General features: G+C 35.3%; 3 protein-coding genes across 3 annotated transcripts; 2 read left to right on the forward strand and 1 right to left on the reverse strand.

Annotated features, from left to right (window-relative positions):
• The first annotated feature begins 650 nt into the window (after positions 1 to 650).
• Positions 651 to 2228, forward strand: LOC143594458 (transcription factor bHLH14-like). The gene is made up of 3 exons (XM_077073773.1): positions 651 to 969; positions 1078 to 1194; positions 1627 to 2228. The coding sequence occupies exons 1-3, from the start codon at positions 651 to 653 to the stop codon at positions 2226 to 2228; spliced, it is 1038 nt and encodes a 345-aa protein (XP_076929888.1).
• A 2734-nt stretch (positions 2229 to 4962) lies between these two features.
• Positions 4963 to 8022, reverse strand: LOC143594461 (uncharacterized). Its single transcript, XM_077073776.1, has 3 exons — positions 7076 to 8022; positions 6251 to 7045; positions 4963 to 5799 (listed from the first exon to the last, which is right to left on the reverse strand). The coding sequence occupies exons 2-3, from the start codon at positions 6600 to 6602 to the stop codon at positions 5288 to 5290; spliced, it is 864 nt and encodes a 287-aa protein (XP_076929891.1). The 5' UTR covers positions 6603 to 7045; positions 7076 to 8022; the 3' UTR covers positions 4963 to 5287.
• Positions 8023 to 24143: 16121 nt separating this feature from the next.
• LOC143594459 (uncharacterized) lies at positions 24144 to 24818 on the forward strand. Its single transcript, XM_077073774.1, has 2 exons — positions 24144 to 24216; positions 24259 to 24818. Exons 1-2 carry the CDS (start codon positions 24144 to 24146, stop codon positions 24816 to 24818), a joined length of 633 nt encoding a protein of 210 aa, XP_076929889.1.
• Positions 24819 to 25600: the final 782 nt, after the last annotated feature.

Below are 25600 nucleotides of genomic sequence, written 5' to 3' on the forward strand. Positions count from 1 at the left end.
AATGTGCGTATAATATTTTGAAATATATTGAAAATATTGTAACTCATGGGTCAAATCATTTTTCACCCTTAACCTATAGATAGCATGGATTAAGGAGAAGAGAGATCAGAAAATTAGGAAGAAATTTTATGCTAGGAATAGGATTGAATGTGGTTAGATAACTAAACATAATTATTTTTGTTTATTAGTATATTAAGATTAAGATAAGATGAATCATTTAATTGGTGTTGTAGACTCTAGTAGTTAAATAAATATTAAGTCAATTGTTCTCACGACTTTTATGGTCAAGATATCTATTATAAACCTTCCAATCGAAAAACTGTGAGCCGCCGCCATGGCCGTAACGTTGATCCACGCATGTTATTTATGTCAATGATTTACTCTTGTTCAAAATTCGGCAAGCGTGTATCCTGGACTAAAACACCATGGAGAAAACACCATCTTTTGGATCTCCAACACCTTTGTTGGTTCCACAAATTCCATCTTTACTTCAAGAACGACTAAAATACCTAGTGGAAAGTTGTCAACAATGGTGGATTTATGCCATCTTTTAGCAAGCTTTTGAAGACAACTATCACAATATTTATCTTTCCTTTGGAGACTATGTCTCAAACCCTCATCAAGGGTCTAGCACCATCGAAGAATTGTTCATGCAGTCGGCTGCACAGTTTGTTCTTGGAGAAGACATCGTTGGTGGCACATATGGCACCGGCTCGTTCGTGTGGTTAGCTGGTGACTACGCTTTGCGGATGAGTGGTGGCAAGAGAGCTAAAGAGGTTTATTTGCATGGAATCAAAACGTTGGTATGTGTAGCGACTTCTAGGGGTGGTGTTGAGTTTGGTTCTTTAGATGTATTGAAAAAGGATTGGGGTCTAATCCAACTTACGAAGTCATATTTTAGGAATGAAAGTGATGCAATTATGGAAGAAAACCTTACTCTTCATCAAGTTCAACCATTCACTCACCAAGGTATGTATATGCATAAATATATGTCTATGTCAATAATGATTTCTTTTTATCTTTAGGTGGTTTAGAAATACAAAGATTTCTAGATGGTTTTATTTTAATTACTTGTAGAAGTTGGTAAGTTGCAACAAAAGGAGCTACTTTGGACCACGTCTGACAAGTATCCGGTCATGAAATCACATGCTGGATTTCAAACCCTGGCTCAGAAGAACTGCGGTGTTCTTTCTTGTTTGTCTCTAGTTCCACCCGAGTTGTCATTTCCAATCAATAACTTAAAAGGTCGCCCCCATGCGACTTCCACTGATGCTTGTCGTTGTTGGTCCAAAGTCCACCGTGCGACTTTCCTATTATACCATTTGAAACTAATATGGTATTACTAAATCACCTGAAGTCTATAATTGGCTTGAAGGAAACTACACAAAACTGAAAACTATCTTCTTCAAAAGAAAAAAAAATAGTCTATGGTTGGCTTAAAGGAAGCTACACAAAACTGAAAAACTATCTATTTTCGCATGTAGAAGATTATAATTTACAAATTTCCTCCTATTATATAGATTTTCGATCTATAGCTTCAAATGCAACAAATACAACCCACTTTTATTGAAATATTATCGGAAATGGATTATATGACCCACGTTTATATTAACTTTCTGCCAACAGACTTATCGTTACAAGATCTACGAATTATTCCTTCTACTTCGACTAGGGAATACACGCCAAAGAAGAAGCGTGAAAAGAACAAGAACACCATAACCGATCACAGAAACGCTAGTTACAAAGACATGGAGAGAGAGCGAAGGGAGAAGCTAAACCAACGATTCTATGCACTTCGAAGTGTGGTTCCAAGCGTTTCAAAGATGGACAAAGCTTCTTTATTGGCTGATGCAGTCACCTACATAGGTGAACTTAAGTCCAAGGTCGAAACTTTAACTAAGAAAGCTGAGAGCTTGCCCTTGATTGTCGAAGATGGTGCCTTGATGATCCAAAACAACTTTAAGCTTGCACTTGACTGTATGGTTAGTGAAAGTCAAGTGGAGGTTAAAATAATTGGATCACGAGCTGTAATTAGGGTTCAATCTCCTGAAGTTAACCATCCGACAGCAAGACTGATGGATGCTATGAAAAACTTAGAGATTAGGGTTCATTATGCGAGTGCAGCCAACATAAGTAACATGGTGATTCAAGATGTTGTAGCTCAGATTCCAGAAGGATTTCCAAACGATGAGGGGGTACTAAGAACTATAATTCAAAAGAATTTGTAAGATTTGATTTCACTGATTACAAATTGATGTATTACCCTTCTTTCAAACTAATAAAATCCGGGTTGTGGTTGTTTAGCCAAGAAAATACAATCATGTTGATGCATGGCATTAATGGGTATATGAAACTGTCACCATTTTTAATGGTTAGTTTTCTACAATAAGATAGAAAAACTTGAAGTCCATATGATGTTTAGCTAAAAATAACAATGGTTCTCTAGAGGTTAATTTTATCACTTGAATGTGCACATTTTAACCATGATTTCATATGTTTTCTCCGTCATAATGCTTATGTTATTTTCCAACAAATTTTCCGTAACACGATTTGTGACATATGCTTAAAAAAGTCTCCAACAAAACTATATTATCTAACGTACTGGAGGTAATTAGATTATTCAACTTGTTTTTGCGTCATTTCCTGCATTTATTTGTTGCGTCTTTTCCTTTGCTTTCCGCTAATTTTCAAGTCAAGCTTTTCATTCTTGCATATGTGTTCTTTGGCCTGAGCCTAACATATATAATAAGTATAAACAAGCAATATCTATTTAATGAATACACTTAGTGAACAACATGTCATTCCTCCTCAATCTGTCGAGTTCCTTATCTACACAACAACTACTAAATCATCTTCAAACTCTGGGTTGGTCCTGAGAATTTACTTGGATTCAATAATTATAAGGTTTAAACTTTTAATAGGGCCCAATAATTTTTACAAGGTGCCATATTTTTAAATATATACATATACACACACATAATATATAAAAAATTTTATGCTCAAGGGAAAAATGGGCCTCTGCCAGGGGTGCGGCTCGCCCACCGGCCATGCATGTTCAAACTCCAATCTCATTAAAATTGTTCTTTCGATCTTTCCCCAATTTCAAAGAGGCGGTGGGAGTTTTGCTGAAAATGTGAAGTGATATGCATGAAGAGATAGATCATAAGTTAGGGGGTTTGAGTGTTAGTGTATGCGCCGCCTAGACCAATGTAATGTTGGATCAGATTAATTATAGAGAGAAAGTTATTGAATGATTGGATGATCTTATTCAATAGTTAATAGAGCCTTATATAGGCAGACTTACAACGGTAGAAAAAAGACTTAATCAAATACATAACAAACTAAGCATAATATTAGGAAATACAAACGTGCAATCTAAATAACTGAACTCTCCTTAGGACTAGGTCCTATTATTGACTCTGCCAAATCTTCCAACAGCAACCATTCCAACTAGAGGTGCACAAACCGGTTTAAAACTCAAAACCGGTTTGGGTTAAAACCGGTTCGGTTTGGGTTAAAACCTGTTCGGTTTGGTCAACAAAAGTCAAAATCGGTTTATGATCGGTTTCGGTTCGGGTTGACCGGTTTCTTACCATGGTACGATCGGTTTCGGTTCGGGTTTTGATCGGTTTCGGTTCGGGTATTGACCGGTTTTTGCCCGGTTATGGCCGGTTTCGGTTTGGTTAACCGGTTTGAAACCGGTTTTGGCGGAGAAAATTACAAACCGGTTCCGAACCTACGGTTTCAATCGGTTCCAAACCGGTTTCTACATAATCGGTTTCAAACCGGTTCGGTTTCGGTTCAGTTTTCGAGTCGGTTCGGTTAACCGGTTTATTTTCCCACCTCTAATTCCAACAACTAATAAAGTTTTAATTAATTCCAACACCATTCCTTAATTGAAACTCCTTAACTCCCAATCTTTCTCTTAAATAACAAAATTGTTCTACTGCAAGTGACTTGGTTAACAAATCTGCTAGCTGCTTTTGTGTGTGACAATGCTTTAACTCAACTTTCTTAGACTCCGCCAAACTCTTAATATAATGATATTTGATATCAACGTGTTTACTTCTACTAAGCAAGGCTGAATTCTTCGATAAAAATACTGCAGACACATTATCACACCAAATGTTGCTTGCACCTTCTTGTTCACATCCAAACTCTTTCATCAGCAGTCTTAACCAGACTGCCTGACATGCAGCCCCAGTAGCTGCAACGTATTCAGTTTCTATGGACGAGAGGGCAACAATGGCTTGCTTCTTGGAGCTCCAGGTTACTACCCCCGCTGCCTATAGAAAACACCTTTGCCGATATACTTTTTCTATCATCAATTGAGCTTGCCTAATCACTATCCGTGTAACCTTCCAAGGCAATTTCTTTCCCTTTCTCATACCATATCCCATAATCAACTATTCCGGCCACGTACCTCAGGACTCTCGTTTTGCTGCACCATAATGGGATGCAGATGGATTCTGCATGAACCTTGAGATAAACCCAACTGAGTAGGCTAGTTCTGGCCTTGTATGAGTTAGATACAGCAAACCATCAACTAGACTTCGAAACATCCTCACATCTACTTGACAAATCTCTTCTTCAATCTTAAGCTTTTCACCACAATTCATTGGAGTCATAACATAGTTGCATTTTTTCATACCAAATTTTCTTAGAATATCCCTTGCATATTTTCTTTGGGATAAGAAGATACCATTACTGGTTTGGGATATCTCTAACCCAAGAAAGTAAGCAAGGTTGCCAAGATCAGTCATTTCAAACTCTATTACCATCTTTTCTTTAAATTCTTGCAATAAACTATCAGAAGAACTAGTGTAGATAATATCATCAACGTATAAGCACACAATGATCAAATTAGTTTCACTAACCTTTTTGACACAAACTGTTGGTTCGGTTTTAAGTCTGACATACGCATGTTGTTGCAAATAGCTATCTATTCTCTCATACCAGGCCCTCGGGGCCTGCTTCAAACCATACAAGGCCTTGTGCAACTTGAAAACCTTGTGTTCTGCCCTTTTACTTCAAAACTAGGAGGTTGCACCACATACACCTCCTCTTGGAGAGAACCATTTAGAAACGCGGATTTCACATCAAATTGGTATAATTTCCATCCTTGTTGAGCAGCTAGAGAAATGACAACTCTAATTGTCTCAAACCAGGCAACATGAGAGAAAGTTTTTTCTTAATCTATTCCATATTCTTGAGCATAACCCTTTACCACCAGCCTTGCCTTGTGCTTTTGAACTTCTCCCTCAACTGAAAGCTTTACCTTGTACACCTATTTCAACCCAATAGCCTTCTTTCCTTCTGGTAATTCGGTTAAACTCCATGTTTGGTGTTTTTCAAGAGCTTGTCGCTCTACCTTCATGACTTCTATCCACTCCTTGTGCTCAATAGCTTCATCAAACGATGTTGGCTCCATAGATGATAGAGCCAATTGACAAGTTTGATAGTCTTCCATAGGCACTGTACATTCATAAACATCTGCAAGTGAACGTACCTTGGGAGTTTTACTTCCTGGAGTGGCAAAGGGGGAAGCATGATCATGGTGTGAAGTTGAGGTATGTGGAGTCTGTGGTTGGTGTGAAGCTGGGGTCTGTGGAGTATGTGGCTCGAAAGTGTCTTTATCCGGATCGTTACTTGCTTCATCATTATTTGGACAACTCTTGCTTGTACTACCCATAGTCATTATGAACTCATCTGGTAGTTCATGTCTCCCTTCACCTTTAGAACCCCATTTGGCCAATTCATCAAAGGTTACATCTCTACTAATAACAACACTTTTAGTTTCTGGATCATAAGGCCTATAGGCTTTAGAATTAAGAGAGTAACCAATAAAAATACATTTCTCGTCTTCGAATCAAACTTCTTCCTGTGTTGCTTAGGTTTAAGGCTATAAGCAACACATCCAAATACTTTTAAATGATGAATAGAAGGTTTACGATCATACCATACCTCATATGGAGTGTGCCCATCTAATGCACTAGTTGGTGACAAATTTCGGATGTATATGGCTGTAGCAACAGCTTCACCCCAGAACACTTTGCTCAGGTTCTTTTCATGTAACATGTAGGTTGCCATCTCAACTATCGTTCTGTTCTTTTGCTCAGAGACCCCGTCTGCTCGGGTGTGTATGGGGCTGTTAAGTCCCTTCTTATTCCTTCACCCTCACAAAAATTCATAAACTCGTGGGATATGAACTCACCTCCACGATCTGATCTTAAAGCTTTAATTTTCAAACTTGTCTCTAACTCTACTTTCACTTTAAACAACTTAAAGTTAGCAAACACCTCTGATTTTTCTTTTAAAAAGTAAACCCAAGTCATACGGCTGTACTCATCCGTAAATAAGAGAAACATCGTGTTACCTCCTAAGGACTTGACGGGCATAGGACCACAAACATCTGCATGAACAAGATTGAGGAGTTCCCTTGTTTTTGATCCATGATATGGGAAGAATTCTCGTGCTTTCTTCCCTTGTTCACAGCCTTCACAAACACTCCACTTCTTTACTTTTGGTAGACCATACACCATACCTTTTGTGCTCAAATCTTGCAAACTTCTTTCATTGAGATGACTATATCTCAGGTGCATATGAGTGTTTCATCAGACATGGCTGATAAACCAATATTGCTGGTTCGTGCAATGTTGAGTGGGAAGGTATTGTTGTTAGACATTGGTATTGAACATACCACTTTGCCCGATTTCTTGTTTGTAATCGTACATACACCATCATCAAATAACAGCTTATGACCAGCCGTCATTAGCTGCCCAACACTAAGGAGATTGTAATCTAATTCAGGTGCATATTGGACTTCCCTGGTCACTTTGTGTTTTCCAGACATTGCATCAAGTTTTATAGTTCCCTTTCCTTCCACTTGGATCTTTTTTCCATTCCCCATTCTAACTTTCACCTGTTGTGTTTCATCAATATAATTAAACAAAGATTTTTGCCCAGTCATGTGATTCGAGCAACCACTATCAAGGAACCACACATCCTTGATTGACTTAGTGATCTCATCTTGAGCCATAAAAACCTTTTCATCACATGTAACGGCCATGTAAACTTGACCTTCATCATCATTATCTCCTTCTACTGCAGCACCTGCTTGAGGCTCACTCCAGCAATCTCTAGTAACATGTCCAAATTTCTTACAATTGTGACACTGAATATCTCTGCCTCGTCCAAAAACTCTTCCACGGCCTCGTTCACGCCCCCTATAGGAGCCACGACCCCTTCCTTTCGCAAATAAACTTGTCTTCTCCTCTTTTGCTTGGAGAACCTGTTCCTCTTGAGGAGCTTCAACACCACGATTGGCTCTTGCTTCATGGGCCTATAAAGATCCCATTAACTGGTCATAGGAAAGTGTTCTTAGGTCTTTAGACTCTTCAATAGCAACTACAACATGATCCCATCTAGCCGGTAGACTTCGAAGTACTTTCTCCACAACAGTCTGATCCGTCACATTTTCCCTATACGATCGTTTCTAATTCACTATTTTCAAAACCTTTGACAAGAAATCCGCAACTGGTTCTCCCTCTTTCATCTGAATCGTCTCAAACTCTCTCCGAAGGCCTTGCAACTTCACCATTTGAACCTTTGAATCACCTTGATACTCGTTTTGCAGGAGTGTCCAGGCTTGTTTGGACGTAGAGGCTCCTGCAATTCGAGAGAAACTATCATCATGCATAGCGGATTGGATGAATGATAGGGCCTTTGCATCTTTCTTTCTGTTTTACTTCAATCTGGGACAATCTCCATCAGCTTCATTGTATCCCGTACCAACAAAATCCCAAAGATCTTGCGATATCAAAATAGTCTTCATTCGAATCTTCCAGAATTCGTAGCCTTCTCCTTTGAAGATTGGAAGAGGAGTAGAGGGTAGACCGCTTATGTTTGCAGCCATTGACAAAATTTAGGGTTTTAAGGATTATGAGAAATAGGGTTATGAAAATTCTGGGTTTTAAGGATTATGAGAATTAGGGTTATGATGAACACGATCGAAGTAATATCAGAACCTTGCTCTGATACCACTCTTGTTAGATCAGATTAATTATAGAGAGAAAGTTATTGAATGATTGGATGATCTTATTCAATAGTTAATAGAGTCTTATATAGGCAGACTTACAACGGTAGAAAAAAAGACTTAATCAAATAAATAACAAACTAAACATAATACTAGGAAATACAAACGTGCAATCTAAATAACTGAACTCTCCTTAGGACTAGGTCCTATTATTGACTCTGCCAAATCTTCCAACAGCTAATAAAGTTTTAATTAATTCCAACATGTAAGTGCTACTACCAGAACACTCAGTCGGATTTTGTGTTTCCAGAGGATGAAACGCGAAAGAAAGTATGTGCTAATGAAGGTTTTAATGTTCAAACTTTAGTTTTTATTTTATTATTTTATTTTTCAATATATATATCTATAGTATTTGTTAAAAAGGGTATTAATAAGAGTATTTTGATATTTCACACTAACTTAACATAATAAATCTAACGGTGTTAATGAATTTTATTTAAATAACAAACTTTTGAAACCACAAAGATAGGAAAAAAAATGAATTAAAGTGACCAAGCCATATGGACGAAAATAATTTTACTCTTATAATTATAATTATAATTATAATAATAATAGTGATACTTCTTGTGGCCTCTAGTACTTAAAAATGACAATGTAGCAAGGTGTGTTGGATATTGTGGAACGGTTCGGTTAAGTCAACGCGGTCGACCGAATGTTAACCTATAAGAGTTACACATTGGGTAACGAACATCAAACCCGCTTAAGTTAATTAGTTAACTAGTATTGACATATAATTACGAGATATTAATGTTTATTTATCAAATAAACATGGACCAGACTTTTGAGGGCCTGGTGGCCCGATTTAGATCAACTAGCATATTAGTTAATCTAATTAACCTAATCAAGTAGGCTAATCATAACACAACCCTAGCCACCAAAGTTCTCTCTCTTGACTCCCCCCACCGCCATTGGCCAGCCCCTGCCCGTCGGAGAGCCATTGCTACCTTGCGTCGCCACTGTGCAGCCACCGTCGTTCGTCGCCACTGCCACCGTGCACCGTCACCAGCGGGTCTCGTCTCGTTTAGTCTTCTAGCAAAGTTTTTTAACTCTTGGTGTCTCAACCGGTTATTCATTAACCATGGTATGATTTTTCTCATCGGAAGATAGTATAATAAATTGTTTAGTATATTGACTGTGCTCGCATTGTTTGTAACTGGATTCTTTCGGCTTTTATTTTGGTGTTGATTACTTGTTTTCATTCCGCTGCGTTTATATTAATTAACCGGTTTAATTAACAAACCAACAATTATCGAACCCAGTTCTTTTGATAATAAAAGTTTGCCTGATCACCACTAAACCCAACAGTGGTATCAGAGCATTGGTTACAACATACGAGTCGGTACCAGTTTTTTTAACCAGAATTAAAACACAAACTTTAACTGGTTTTAACTGATGACAATTAGATGCACTTAAGTCCATCCTTGTGGTTGTTTGTGTGTCATGACCCCGTGACCTATTCGGTCTTGCTAATAGGCTCTAGCAAGATCGAACAAATTTTAGCCATATAGACTTACATATTTCTTTTGCTTTTGTGGTTGCTTGTATTTTATAAACGTTATATCATAACTGACCTCATACCAATATATATTTTAAAAGGAGCTTTAAAATATTAAAACAATCATTTTAAAACAAGTTCTAAAAGAAGTTTTACAACTTGACAAATTTTGTTTTAAAACAAACAATAATCTATTATGTTTTTGTGAATTAAAACTAAATTTAATTTTCAAAATCTTATAACTTAATAGACTTCTAATAACTTAAAATTGGTTATATGTATGACGACAAACTTATTTTTAATAGGTTACTAAAACTAAGTGTCCTGGGAGATGAGAGGGTTCATCATTTTGTCCCGATTAAATACAGTAAAATTGGATTTTTCTCTATTCGGTAATTATTAAAATTAAATCTAAAATTGGATTTTGTCCCGATTAAATGCCATCCTACTATAAACTACACTTGGCGCATACTGTAAAACTTTAAGTATTTGGAGTCACAACACCGCACTTGATTTTTAGCCTGTCTCTCCAAGGTGCAAGGGTTTTATTGACACATCTGGCCCTTCCACGATTAATTGTACTAGGATGACTATTCATTGAAAATACTAATAATTTATCTTTTTCTTATTAAATAGAGCATATCACCAAGAACCTGTTAGCTCTTTAGAGAAGAGGCCTACAAGACACAAGTGTTTTTAGAGAAAAAAAAAACAATACCATTAGTATCAGAACATAATCTTGATACAGAGAGAAGATTATTTCTAAAATGTTGTACTAAAAGAACATTTGACAAGGAAATATTATCTGTCAAAGGAACAATCCCATGTTGATGGACTGTGACAGATGTGCCATTAGAAAGAGTGATGAAAATTGGATTTTTGAGAAAAGAAACAATTGAAAATAAATTTTGATTATGGCACATATGATATTAGCACAAGTGTCAATGATCCATTTAGAATAATATTTTGAAGAATTGCAAGACATTATACCTCGGAAATAGTCCTGATTGATGGTTGTGGCACTGTTAGCAGCATATGTGGTTGAAGTACCATGTTGAACTTTAAATTACTGCAATAAAACCATCAAATCATGATATTGTTGCTGAGTTACTCCTTGCTGTTGTTCATACTGACTTTGATCAATTTTTTCTTGATCTTCAGCAAGGTTAGCAAACTTCTTTCCTTTGGTGAACTTGAAAACTATGGGGAAACCAATCAACTTATAGCATCTATTCACCGAATGCTCATTTCTCTTGCAATAAGTGCATACCAAAGTTCTCCTATTTTCCCCTATTCTTTACTGGTAGCATTCATAGAGGCAGAAGATGCAGTGAAATCAGGGGTGGTGTGAACTTCCTTTTGCTTCTCATCTTGCATTAGAATACCATATGCACAGTTGATAGAAGGAAGAGGATGCATCATCAGAATGTTACTTCTGATCGTGTCATAACTAGGATTAAGGTCAACAAGGAATTGTATCAACCTTTGAACCTCATCTCTATTAGCCAAAAAAAAATGAGCAACTCCACAAGTGAATGAGGGAATGATATTAATCGCATTCAGCTCATCTTAGGTTGACTTCATTTTAGCAAAATAATAGCAATATCACTGCTTCCTTGATTGATTTGGCAAAGGTTCTTTTGCAACTGATAAAACTTAGCACCATTTGTCTGGCCATAGCAGGAATTAAGCTCATTCAAAAGAATCTGAGCATTTTCAGCATCCAAAACACTACCATTGATGTCACTTGTGAGAGTGTTGAAAATCCATTAGATCACCATGTCATTACAATGCTGCCAAACCGCCAGGCGCCAGCTGTTTCTCGTTATCGGCATGGTTAAAGTGTTGTTGATGAAATCGAGCTTGTTCTTAGCTGACAGAGCAATCGTCATTGCTCTTTTCCAAGCTCCGAAACCAATACCATCAAAGAATTTAAAAACGAGAATCATACTGGAAAGATCTGAAGGGTGAAGATAAAGAAGGTTGGAGAAACAATGGTCATATTTTGGAACAACTGAACTGTTCGAAGCTGCCATTGAAAAACAAAACAAACGCACAAAAAGAAGGAACATAAGAATTATGCGTCGTATATCTTATACGATGTTTAAGTATATACGCTGGAGACTTATGTGCCGTTAATTGGAAACCTATACGACGTATAAGTTGATCAAAAAGAAAAATACAAGATTTTGAGCGAGAAAGAATAAGAAAAGATCTGAAACTTTGCGAAACTGTTCAAACAAGAATATGCCATGTTTTGAACTTTTGATGAAGTTTGAATGGTTAAAACTTCTGGAATGATAAAAAAAAGGGAGAAAGGAGAAGAAATCTCACAAGAGATTGAATGAAACAAACGAAATTGATGAAAGAACAATCAGTTCTGAATAAAGCACAAGAATGATCAAAGAAAATGATCGGATGAAGATGAAAAAACGATGAAACGAATAAAAAAAGCCAGTTGAAATGAAGAGCAGGATTAAGAACATTGCTCTGGTATCATGCAATCGTTGAAGAACGATGACGCAGAAAGAAAAGAAGAAATGAAGCAGGGAAGGAAAATTCTATTATCTCGTAATGAAAAATTACATACAAGAAACAAAACAAAAACTATATATATGCACCATCAAACATACACACAGTGTAAGTTAGACATCATGTAAGTTACATGTTGTATATAATATACGGCACGTATATCCATATGCACTTACATACTAACCAGTTAATTAGGATTTCGGGTTGTAACCGGTTAGCAACAGGTTAATCGGTTTGGCTATGCATCTTTACCACACATTACTTTTAGCTTATCAAAAGATTTGACGTTTTTCACTATTATCGGATGTCTTGTCGTTTTTCACTATTTTGGGTTGTATTAACGAGACACTTAGAATATTAAATATAGCTTTTAGTCGTCTTTCTTTACCTTGTACTTAAATATAGCTTTAGTCGTCTTTCTTTACCTTGTACTTGTGTTGTTTTAGATGAAGTTTGCATATGTTATCATCATGTTATACATGATATCAAAGTACGTTCTGTGTGTTTTTTTATCTTATGTTTTGAAGACTATAATTCCAACTTTTGTTGCCGAATCACATGCTGTTAGGCGATTTAGATTTAGGTAGTGTTTGGTATAAAGGAATGGAGGTTGGAATAAAATGGATCATTCTAAAGGAATGAAATTAAGTATGTTTGGTTGTCATGCATCAATAAAATAGATTATTTCAAAAGAATGCAATTCTTTCTATTTATAGATTTTTTCATTCCTTGAGATAAAGTGTTTTTTTTTCCCATTCCTTCAAAGAATGGAATGAAAAAGGTATCAATAATAATAATAATAATATTAATATTAATAATATTATTTTTCTATTACAATATAAATATTATCATTATTATAATTATTATTTTGTTATCGATGCTATTTTTCTATTATAATATAAATATTATTGTTATAATTATAATTTTATTTATATTATTATATTATTTTTATGTTATTTTCTCTATTAATTAATGAAAATAATATGTGTGTAGTTTACTATTTAAAAATAATAATATAAAGTGATGATCAATTTTATTCCTATATAGTAACCAAACAAAATAATGGAATGGTAATGATTCATTTCATTCATTTGTCAATTCCATTACCCCGCTCATTCCATTCCCTTATTCATTCAATTAACTCATACCAAACAGACCCTTAGTTTAACATAATAATTTGACAGTTTTCATGTAAGTTTTTATATCTCTAATTAATCTTTGTGGATTTTAAACGTGGAAACCAACAGGGGCGCAACTTTAGAGGGACCAGGAGTGGCCGTCACTGTCTTTTTCTCCGTTAATAGGGTAAATTTTGTGATTTTCCTCAAAAATTTTTATAGGTATTAAGCGCGGTCACTGTCAAATTATTTTTCTAAAGAGCTACCGGTCACCACCAATTTTTTTTAAATATAATACCCTATCGTTTGATTTTTTTTATAAAACCTCACGGTTTTTATAAACAAATGCTATAAAAATTGTAAAAAACTTAGTTTTTAATAGCACTCAAACTTAAAGGGGCTTGTTGTAAATTGTTAAATAACATAATTTTAAAGAAAAAACAAAAAATAAACGAGAATTTTAACAAATGGATCGGCCTCACCTGCTGCTCCCTTCTACCTTTTGTTCTGTCTGAGTTCGCCAATCGCCACCGCGCACTGCCCCACCGCCGTCCGCGCTCATCCACCGTCGCCGTTCATCCCCGCTCATCCACCACCGCAAGGTAATACTTTATCTGCTATTCCTTTGTGTTATTGTGTTGTTAAATCAATTATTATAAAATTAGGGTTTGTAATTGTGAATTGGAGATTTAGGGAATTTAGTCAATTAAGCTTGTAATAGGTCTTATATGATGAAATTTTACTCTAACTTAACCTATTTGAATGAATGAAAAAAAATTATATATATGGATGTCTTATTGTTTGATCCGACCCGAACCGAACCACCGACACGAACCGAATCGCCGACCCGAAAATTTTTGGGTCCGTGACTTCGGTCACCGCCATGGCGAAACCCAAGCTTCGCCACTGGAAACCAATCATAACCTAAATTTGCTTCCTTTGCTCTATATTCTTTATGAATCTACTCGATATTCCACAAAGTACTTCGAGCATACAGGTTCATGAATCATACAACCAACAATACATTCATGTGTTATTTTGTTACACGCAAAAAAAAAATGCATGCACGTGCTTTTTGTATCATACGTATACTAGGTGCATGTTTGCGACTTGTATTTCATGCACATGTATTGGGAACTTTAAATAGATTGGTTCGTAGTAAATGATGGTGTGCTTATTAATGTTTCTGTATTTCATGCACATATAGTAATGTTTAAAAAGCTTTTAAAAGTTCGCTCACGGTCTATTTCATGCACAAGCATTTTAGTTTTAGCCTTATAATTCTCATTATGTGCAATCATAACATCCTTTAACATACCAATGGTAATATATATAACTTAAAACATCTTTGTTTGATTCCAAAGCTATCTTTTCATCATTAATTAGTAATTTCAATGCTTCAAATTTCCCAACACCAAAATAAGTTATTCTCATACATATGGTAAGTCATGAATACTTGTATGTATACTCATTTTATATGGGGCGTTACATGCAAACATGGATGTACAGTGGATATATATTTGGCCGATCCAACTATGAGTGAGAATGGCAATGCCGTAATGATTTGTGGGAATACAACCCTGCAGGGTCATATGAGTTGTATTCTTAACATGTCAGTGTACCAATATAAGTACCATACACTTTTACCTTTTAAAAAGTTAAAGAGATGAAAAATTGACCATCGCTTCTATTCTTCAATCATGTCAAAACGTGATACTTTATCATGACCTCTTATATCTTTTTTAACATTAAATATAGGAAGGACATTTGTTATTTATATTTTTTTTCATGAAACTAAATGTTTTGATGTGATGAAGTTTACTTGGAATTAGTAAAGTTATAACCCATACTTTCTACCCACACCATTTATATTTGGTGTGGTGACAAAGATAGTTTAATTTTAAAATGGTAATAAAGCGTTTGATCCCAACTAGTAATGTTTGTAAATATATATTTGATTGTTTGAAAAATAAATAAATAATAACCCGTACTTTATGTTTTTATTTTTTTATCTTATTTTAACATGGTTTAATACAAATAATCAATTTTAAGTAAAAAGTTATAAAAGTGCATAAACAAAATAATCTTTTAGGTGAATTATTATAAAAATGTCATTTCAGCCTTGGTTGGCAAAGACTCTTATCCTTGTAAATGAAGACCATAGCTTAAAACCTAACATGAGAGTAGACTTCTCTTGGAAGTAGTTAACAAAGAGTAGAAGTATGGATAGATGGGTGTTTGTTTAGCCGTTTCAAAAAAGGAAAAGAAAAAAAATATAACGAGAACTACATAAATTTTGTTCTAATTGTAGTATCTATCTATACAAATACATAATTGCCTAGTTTTAAAATCCTATGTGGCATATCTCTAGTCGCCCCCGGGGCCCTTTTCATGCCACCATATTGATTTGCCGTTTTTAGAACCGTTTTACCCATATAAGGTATAATTAAAATCCGGCTTTATTCTTCCCTAATATCTAAAAACCTCTTTCTACCTACCGTTTAATCACTAAACCTAACCAGTAGGGATGAGCAGAAAACCCAATTGCCGAACCAAAATTGAAAACGCCAAACCGAAAAAACCAAAACGAAGTTAATTTTTTGTTTTTTTTCAAAAATCAAATTTTTGGTTTCAGTTTTCCATTTTCGAAAAAGCAAAAAAAAAAATGATACGATTGATGGTGATGAAAATTATGAAGATGATTAAGACCAAGACAAAACTTGAAGATGAACAAGATAATGAATGAATATTGAGACTAAACTTTTAGTGTATTTTTATTAAGAACTTTGTTAAATTTTAAACTCTATTATTCTAGCAACTTTGTATTCGTACCTTATTTTGTTGTTTGAAGTCAATATATATGTGGTACTCTAATATACTCTTACAAACTTAAAATCATCATTTTCATTAAAAAAAAATTTTTTGGCAATGTCTAAACATAATTGGAAAAAAAACGACTCTAACAGGACTAAACCCGAAAATAACCGGAAAATCAAAAACCAAACGGTTTGTATATTCAAAAAACCAATGACTTGGCTTCAGTTTCGCCTAATAACCGAACCAAACCGAACCGTGCTCAGCTTATAAATCGAGACAATCTTCCTCAGGGTTGTATCCTTCAGGGATTTCTGTTTATTCGATTCAACGTGGAATGATAACATGTATCTTTCTAAACCCTAAATCCTTCATTCATTAATTTTCATTGTTTGTCTTTGCCAATTTCATGTTCGTGGGTCTTTAATCCGTTTGCTAAGTTGCTTCTAACATCCTGAAAATTTTGAACCAATTCTTACATTTCATAAAAGATGAAGGACTAAAAATATTCTCAAAATATATGATTGAAAATGAGAAATAAGAAAGTGGATTTGTGCCACAATGATAAAAAGATAAACAAGTGAGCTCCTTCTAAGGAGAAAGGCTCACATGATAATATTCTTGTATAACAAGACATTTGGTGGCCTTAATGAGGATGCGAAGCACTCGATGCGCAAGGGCACAGGCTCGGACGATGGGTATAATGTGACACTTTGATGGCGCACTTTACACTAAGAAGGACCAAAACGAAAATTCTTATTTTTTTCTTCCCATTTCGCTATGCGAGGGAAATAAACAAGCCCATCGCAATACACGATGAAATCTCACAAAACCCCATTTGGCAGTGTCGTGCTACGCGGTGACCTTAACCCTCAAATCATCACAATGTACGATGACTGGATTAAGTAACCGGAACACAAATCGAACCATGTGGCAACACGTGGCACAATGTGACAGGCCTAACCCTGAAGTTCCGACGGTTTAAACCCTGATACATGACGTAGAGTAGAAGTGTTGCTCGACCAAGCTTAAGCATCTAACTCCAAGTACCTGTGTAAGGTAGGGCTTCCGCTTAAGTTAAATTTATTATATGGCTTTGACCCTAGTCGAGGGGTATAACTCATGCATTGATCAAATATAAGTTAAACATAGTTTTTCATAAGACAAGGTTATAGTCAAAATAATATTTATTTATGACTAAGAAATATAAAGTTTTACATACAAAGGGTATAGCTAAATTGATGTTTTTTTCTTAAAGAAGAAACATAGTATAGACGTTCCTTCGTAAAGAAGAGGCGTAACATATACTTGGTAAATAAACAAGGAGACTAAAGGTCTAAATTTTTTTATACAAACAACTGATTTGACAAGGTCAAAGATATGCAAAACAAACTAAAGGTCTGATCTATATCATAGTTATTTACAAAATTTATTCTTGTACCATAGGCCCGAGGTAACTCAAAGCATGAATCTGTGAAAGCGTTGATCAGAACAAAGGTGAATATGCTCATATCTGTAAAACTCTTTAATCTAGTTAATTACCTAGAGACCAAAGTTTGCATAGGCTAATATATCCCTAAAATTTTAGTATCTATCGGTGGTCAGGCTAGCTATGCGTGTGTCTGAATCCTTACATATGTGGGCACAAGGTAGGCATACCCTACCATGCGTGGTACAAGTTCTCATCTCATTTAGCCAGTCTATAGAGTTGTATGGGCTTGACTAATATGATATAATTGGTACTCTGGTCTAGTGGGCTATTGATTGTTTCGAGTGTGAACTAAAAGTTTTCATGCATGTTTTAAAGCAAGCATGTTCACCAACATGTATTGCTGAAATATTGTATAAACTGTTTTACAGGTAAGCAGGATTAGGTTATTGGAGATGACGGATTGTCATTAGACGATCTGATGGCTCGGATGAAGTTTTATTTATAATATAAATGATGTGAATTATAGTTTTACAAGTTAAACTCTTTTGTAACCACATCGGGAGTTTAATCCCGACATTTTGAATATAATAATATTCTAATCAAAGACTTCCACTTTACAACCTTAAACTCTGATATAATTACAAAACATGTATCAATGATGGTCGCATGCCTAGGCCCATGGAGTCGAGTGTGACAATGCTCAATTTGGATATCATCATTCCAGGCCAGATCATCGTCTTTTTTTTCTCTTTGATTTTCATACGAGCATCATACATATCGTTTATTATTTATAGGATGGATAGATGTAGATTTAGGCATTGCTTTTATTATTAATGATGGACGATGATTGGTAGAACCATTACGGTGGAATGGATCTATGTGCGGTTGTTTCTTTGTAATTATATTTTCTTATTTCTTAATTACCTAATTGATTGAATTTTTATGCTAATGTTGTAGAATAAAAATCGGAATTTGAAGGTACCAGTCACAAGACTTAACAGATTAACGTTGTTCATGGATTGATTAGGTTTGATGATCAGTTTACACTGTCATTCTTTTTCTCCATTGTTTATTAATCTGGTGAGGTTTGAATTTTATTCGCTTATTTTATTTTCAATATTACCTAATCGACTGAACTTGGATTCAGTTGTTACAATTGAATTAGAGTTAATTGCTGATGTTTTTTATGTTTTTTTATAACTTTATGAAACTTTATTTCTTGGCAGTTGTAAGTGACATCTCACTTTCTACTAACAACATAATATCTATTCAGATTTGCTGATTTGGTGGATAAACACAATGATGAGTTGGCAGCTCTCAAGACATCGAGCAATGGGAAACCTTATCAGCAGTTTGCTGAAACCGAAGTGCCAATGTTTGCACGTTTGTTTTCGTATTATGCTTGTAAATAGTTTTTACCGGCTTCTTTTTTTTGTGACGAGGCTTCGAATTAGGATTTGTAACACGCATCCTCAGTTATCATTTTTAAGGTTTTTAAATTAATTTACATAGTGGGTTAAACGACCTCTTTTGTTAACGCCTTCTGATTTGTGCAGGCCCTCAATTCGTAGAAGGTAGCTATTGCTGAACAAGCTCAATCGTCCACGGTCACCTCGTCACCTACCTTTTACCACGTGTCATAATATAGAACATGAAATATGTGATTACTTTCCCAGTTGCATGTTACTTACCTGTAAGGATTCGAACGAACACGATTTGGTGAATTAGGTTAACTCAAGCCCTAATTCTTCATTGACACAACTTAGCTTTTGAGGCTGAACCTGATTGGCCTCAATCTACAGCCAAACTTAAACGAGCCAAAGTGGATCAGCTCATTTGTTTTAACAAGGGCATGTCCGTTTATGTTTGTTCATTTAAAATCTAACTACGAACATAATTGAACAAAGATAAACGAACATAAATGAACAAACGTAAATGAACGCAAACAAATGTATAAATGAACACAAACGAACAAATATAAAACATTAAGTAAATGATTCATTCAATGTTTCATTCAAAAACGAGCATAATGAACAAACATAAACAAAAATAAATTGTTCAGAATATTCTTTGCAGTTTATTACAAACCCATGTATGTAAAAGTAGCATATTTTATATATACTATGCATGAGGATTTAGTGAATTTAATATGTTCGTATTAATATAAAAAGAAAGAAAAAACTAAAAGTGGCCCACGTAATACGTGAGTATAAAACCAGTATTGTATGTTATATAAAACTGTTTTTGCAGTAGACAACAAAATATGTTAAAGAATATCCATTTTATCAAATAAAGTATTTATAGTAAAATAGATTCCATATAATCAAAGATTTTATACACTTGGATAATTCGTTTTTTCTAAGATTAAATTTAAAATATTAAAACCAATATAGCCAACCTTATATATTAGTTATAGTTTCGCTATAGATTAATGTTATTTTGTACTGGATAGGTTATACTTTTCAAGGCCCAAATGCTTCATAGCTTTTTATAACTCAAAACTTATGTAACTTGCAAGATGCAACCCAGATTGTTTTAAGAATGTTATAGCGGGCCTATGAATAGACATGAAGAAATCGGGTTTTGTGCCAAACTGGTTTTTGAAAGCCGAAACTACAAACCGGTCAAACCCATTCGGAACGTGTTACAAGTCGGTTTGGGAAAAAAATTGGCTTTAACTGGGTCTTTTTACTTACGGTTTGGATTACGAACCGGTTTCAAAAAACAAGAATACAAACCTACGGGTTGAGGGTTACAAACCGGTTTGGCTCAAACCGATTTTAAACAAGTTATGGGGCAGTTTGGTCGGGTTTAGCAAGCCCAAAGGGGTTTTTTTACACCGCTACTTGTGAATAATGATACTGATTTGAGATAATAATAATAATAATAATTATTATTATTATTATTATTATTATTATTATTATTATTATTATTGTTGTTGTTGTTGTTGTTGTTGTTATTGTTATTATTATACTAATACAATCACCCAATTAAACATCAAATAAGGCCATGGGGTTATAGGGTATACTCTAACCCCTTTTAACTCTATATAAGCACCATATCACTCATTTTATCTCTTCACTCCAATTCACCTCTATTAATTGTTAATTTAATATATCGTTATTTGTCTTTTAACTCATGAAAAGCATAACCTATGGCCCCCTTTTTAACAAATATAACACAAATGAAGAGTCGTTTAATACATATTTAAAGTAACATGTCATCTTAATTTATGTTGAGGTTAGACTTTAAAGTATACCCATGACCTAAGAATGTGTTTTTGTTTATCCTTTTGGCAACAATTTTATTGGCTAATTAAATGCAACTATAGGTTGTATATTACATTCTACCTTTGCTTATAGCCAGGGCCGACCCATGGGTGTGGGCGTGTGGCTGGGTGGTCGAGGGCCACAAGCCCAACACCCCGCTAGGCCTGAATTTTTTTTTTTTTTGAAAAAAATTGTATGTATTTTTATTAAGGAGTTTTTACATATTTCTCCTTACTAAACCTACTAATTTACATATTTCTCCAACCCTAAACATCAATTACATATTTCCCCTTTCCCAAGCAAATTACCCCTTTACCCTTGTTCCATTAACCATACCCATAACCAAGCAATTAAAAAATAATACTACCGGAAAAAAGTGAAAGGTCAATTTCTTTGCTCGACGACTCCAGCAGGTAATCTGTTATTCAATCTTCTATCTTCTTCTTCTTTAGGGTTTTATGTCTTTTCTTTTGTGTGCTCGTAGTTCATTCTATAATATATTGGTTTATTACTATTTGATATTTGTTAATACGTGGTCCATATGGAGACGTCTGTCATAGTTTGAAAACAGCATTAAAGATTTATAATATGTAGGAAGATTTGTTTAATACATTGGGCATTTGGTTTTTTTTATTTGTAAACAACAATAACGATTCAAAATATAGGAATGGGATTTCGATAGGGATTAATATGGTTTAAACCTGCTGGTTGGATTCATGGTTTACACTATAGTAAAATATCATTTATGCTTGAAATCTTATAATAAATAGTTTTGGTTATAATAAACATTTGTTTTGGTTTATTTACATTAGGCTATTAAGACGAAAACATGGATGTTATGGAAAACTACTCATTTACACCAAGATGGGAGAATATGGATCAATCACCAACAATAGAGAATACATGTATCCAAGTATCTTCTAAGTACAAGATAAAGTTAAAATATGGAGGCTACTTTCGGTTAGGAAAGAACTCATATAAAAGACGCCATTGTTTTGGCTCTCAAAAAAGCATTTACATTGACACATATATATATATAACTTTAATGATTTGATTGAAGAGGTTGCCACTCATTATCCTTCTAATAGAGAGCTCATTTTCTCACTTTATTACATTGATAAATACGCCATTGAGCAATCATATATTAAGGTTGATTCTTATGATAACTTTCAATTAATGTTTCGCATGTATGAGTTGGAGAAAGAATTAACCGTTTATGTGACGACGGACAATAATGTTGAGATATGTTCGATGCAACAAAGGTAATTTTTTGTTTGATAAACTTTTAAGACAGAATTACAAATTTTGTCCTTTAAAATAAGACGAATTACGGTTCGTGTCCTTTTCTAAGTTTCCTTGCAGGCGGTGTACTTTAAACTTTTTTTTCCTACAAGTTTTGTCCTTTACGCTAACTGGGTTAGAAAAACTCAGTTAAATACCCTCACGTGAGACGCATGTGAGGGCATTTTTGTCTTTTCGTCTATATCATGTTATTTATAACACCTTCCCCTCCTTTGGGCAGCAATGTTGATAAACAGATCTGCAAACCCAAACTCCGGCAAGGCGGCACACAACAAAGGGAATAATCAACAGGGCCATGATGGGACGGTGGTGTTGAAGGATTTCTTACTTTTGCTGATGCAAACACCAATTTCCGGCATGGCCTTAGGGCCGTCCACGATGGCGGCGAAGCCGAAAACCGAATCTCAATTTTCCGGCGACCATTTCTGTGTTCAAGTCGAATTTCTGGCGACCACTTACTCTTTTACAAATCGTTACATGAATTCTTGATTCGTGCAATCAATTTATGGATTCATAAGTTGCCGACTTGCCAACGACGCTATGGCGAGACGTTAGGGTTTTGACTTTGTGTCTTTGTCGCTGGACTTGTGGCGGATGAATAGGAGGTCATTGACGGCGTCATTTGAGGGTATCATCTACGGGAACTGTTTCTTTCTTCACCGACGTTTCTGGGGGCGGGTACATCGGCGACGTTGTCGACCGGAGTTGATGACTAGGGTTTGATTAGGAATAATTTCAAGCTTGTTTGAATCTTCGCTCTTTATTTGGAATTCGATGTTGGGAAGCATAAAGAGTGGTGAACTAGAGATTAAAGATTTGGGGGTGAAGATGCCGGAAGAAAGATGGTGAAGTCGTTTGGGTGAAGATGCTGGAAGATGATGAGGGGGTTGGATGTTGAACTCGTACGATGGATGATGAGGGAGTTCAACGACGGCGGCGGTGGAGTTGGAAGAACTGGCGGCGGCGGCGGTGGAGGTGGAAGAAGTAGGAGTGTAAGTAGGAGTAGAGTTAGAGTAGGAGGTGGGTGTCATTTTTGGAATTAGGGTTTGGGTTTGATGGGAAAAAAAAGTTGCAGGTTTGGTTTCTTCAATTTATGAGAGAGAAGAAAGGAAGATACATAGACAGTGTGAAAAGACAAAAATGCCCTCACATGCGTCTCACGTGAGGGTATTTAACTGAGTTTTTCTAACCCAGTTAGCGTAAAGGACAAAACTTGTAGGAAAAAAAAGTTTAAAGTACACCGCCTGCAAGGAAACTTAGAAAATGACACGAACCGTAATTCGTCTTATTTTAAAGGACAAAATTTGTAATTCTGTCAACTTTTAATATCTTGTATAAATAAATTTTTTATAAGAGTTGTACATCGTTTGCAGGGGTCGGGATGGAGAACAAGATGAGGAACATGGTGAAGAACATGGTGAGGAAGAATCAGAGTATTCATTAAGTGATGATAGTTATCATAGCTATTATGGTACGGATACTGAAGTTGATAATACGGATACTGAAGATGAGCCCAGGAATCACAGCCGAAAACTTATAGAAAGGAAAGTCGAATCATTACAGTAAACTCAACGTTTGAAAATGTGAATGAGTTTAGATTAGCGTTGGCTCATGATGCAATCACAAAAGGATTTGCGTACTTTATTGAGAAAAGTGAACCGAAACAAGTCACGGCAAGGTGTTTCTACCTAAAGTGCAAATGGAGAATACATGCTTCTCTCATGCAAGACGGTATCACATTTGAGGTAAGTGTTGACTCGGAATGTGTATTTTTTTAAAAATCATGTATGCTTTTTTATTGCTAATAAAATGTATATTTTTTACTGGAATGATGTAGGTTAAGACATTGATAGAACCACATTCCTGTTCTCGAAGCAACAAAAGTGTTGCTAAGGTGGCAACTCAAGGATGGGTGGCAAGTGTGATTATAGATAAGCTAAAATCTGATGGGGATGTTTCACCTATAGAACTCCAAAAGTGGATTATGAAAAATTACAATGTTGATGTACCGTACATGAAAGTCCATTGAGGGAAAGAACAAGCTCAAACTAATATTTACGGGAAGTGGGATGACTCATTCTTGAAGATGAATGATTATAAAGAAGAACTACTAAAGCGAAACCCGGGGAGTGTTGTTGAGGTTGGGTATGAGACAAAAGGTAATAAAAAGCTATTTTTACGCTTTTTTATTTCACTAATAGCTTGCTTGAAGGGGTTTCTTGATGGTTGCCACCCATACATTTCTCTAGATGCATGTCATCTGAAAGGGAGGTTTAATGGGGTACTAGTCTGTGCCACGGGTGTTGACGGTAACAATTCTATCTTTCCCGTGGCTTATGGCGTGCTAGAATCAGAAAATAAAAATTCATGGATATGGTTTCTTGAGTTACTTAAGAAAGCAATTGGTACGCCTAATGGATTAGTTATATCATCTGATATGCAAAAAGGTCTAGACATTGCGATTACACAAGTATATCCTACCATTGAGCATAGAGAATGCGTTAGGCGCCTATATAGTAATTTCAAGAGGCATTTTCGTGGTGAATTCTTTACTAGAAACTTCTGGCATGCTGCAAGAACCTACCGTTTGACCGAGCATGAACGATTATTAAATGAAATTGGCGAAGCAAATAAGGATGCACTTACTTATCTTAATGAGAATCACAATAGGATTTGGAGTCGTGGAAAGTTTGGAACAACATCAAAGTGTGATTATATTACCAATAATATTTCTGAGGCCTTTAATTCTTGGATAGGTTGAGGTGCGTTATCTGCCGGTACTTGACCTCCTTGATTCTATTAGGGAGATGATTATGGTAAGAATGGATAAGAAAAGGAGGCTTATAAGAAAATGGAAGGGTACCTTAGTACCTAATACTAAGAGAAATCTCAACAAAATCTCTAAGGTTAGTATAATCTTTTAAATATTTTTTTAAGTGTTTTGAGTGAATTTTTTTAATATAACTTGAATGTTGTATGTAGAATTTGGGCGGGTATGAAATCTGTAGGAGTGGTGAAAACCGAGCTAAAGTAAAATACATGGGCCAAAGTTGGGAAGTTTCACTTGATGAAAGAGCATGTACTTGTCGGCGTTGGCAGGTTAAAGGTATTCCTTGTGTGCACGCAGCAGCTTATCATTTTCACAAGGGATGCAAATTGGGAGATATATGTTGATTCATATTTTAATATTGACAAGTTTAAATTAGCTTACACTTTAGAAATTGCTCCAATGCCTACAAAGGATCAATGGGTGCATATAGACACCGGGGAGAAGATACACCCACCTGCAATTAAACGTCCACCAGGAAGACCAAGAAAGAATAGAATTAAACCAAAAGACGAGACTACAAAGAGACAAAAGTGTAAGCGTTGTGGTGAATATGGACACCGTCAAAAGACATGCAAAGATGTACCAAATCAAGATCAACCCTCAACAAGTAAAACGAAACGAGGAAAAAGTGCATAAATTCTTGTTTCTTACAGTTTTTAGTGTTTTGTAATGTTGGTTAAACCATTTTGGAATATTTTGAAGCTAGTGTATTG

This window comes from Bidens hawaiensis, unplaced genomic scaffold (assembly GCF_021521415.1).
Source record: "Bidens hawaiensis isolate Kalapana, Puna unplaced genomic scaffold, B.hawaiensis_p1.1 tig00043655_1, whole genome shotgun sequence".
Taxonomy (NCBI): domain Eukaryota; kingdom Viridiplantae; phylum Streptophyta; class Magnoliopsida; order Asterales; family Asteraceae; genus Bidens; species Bidens hawaiensis.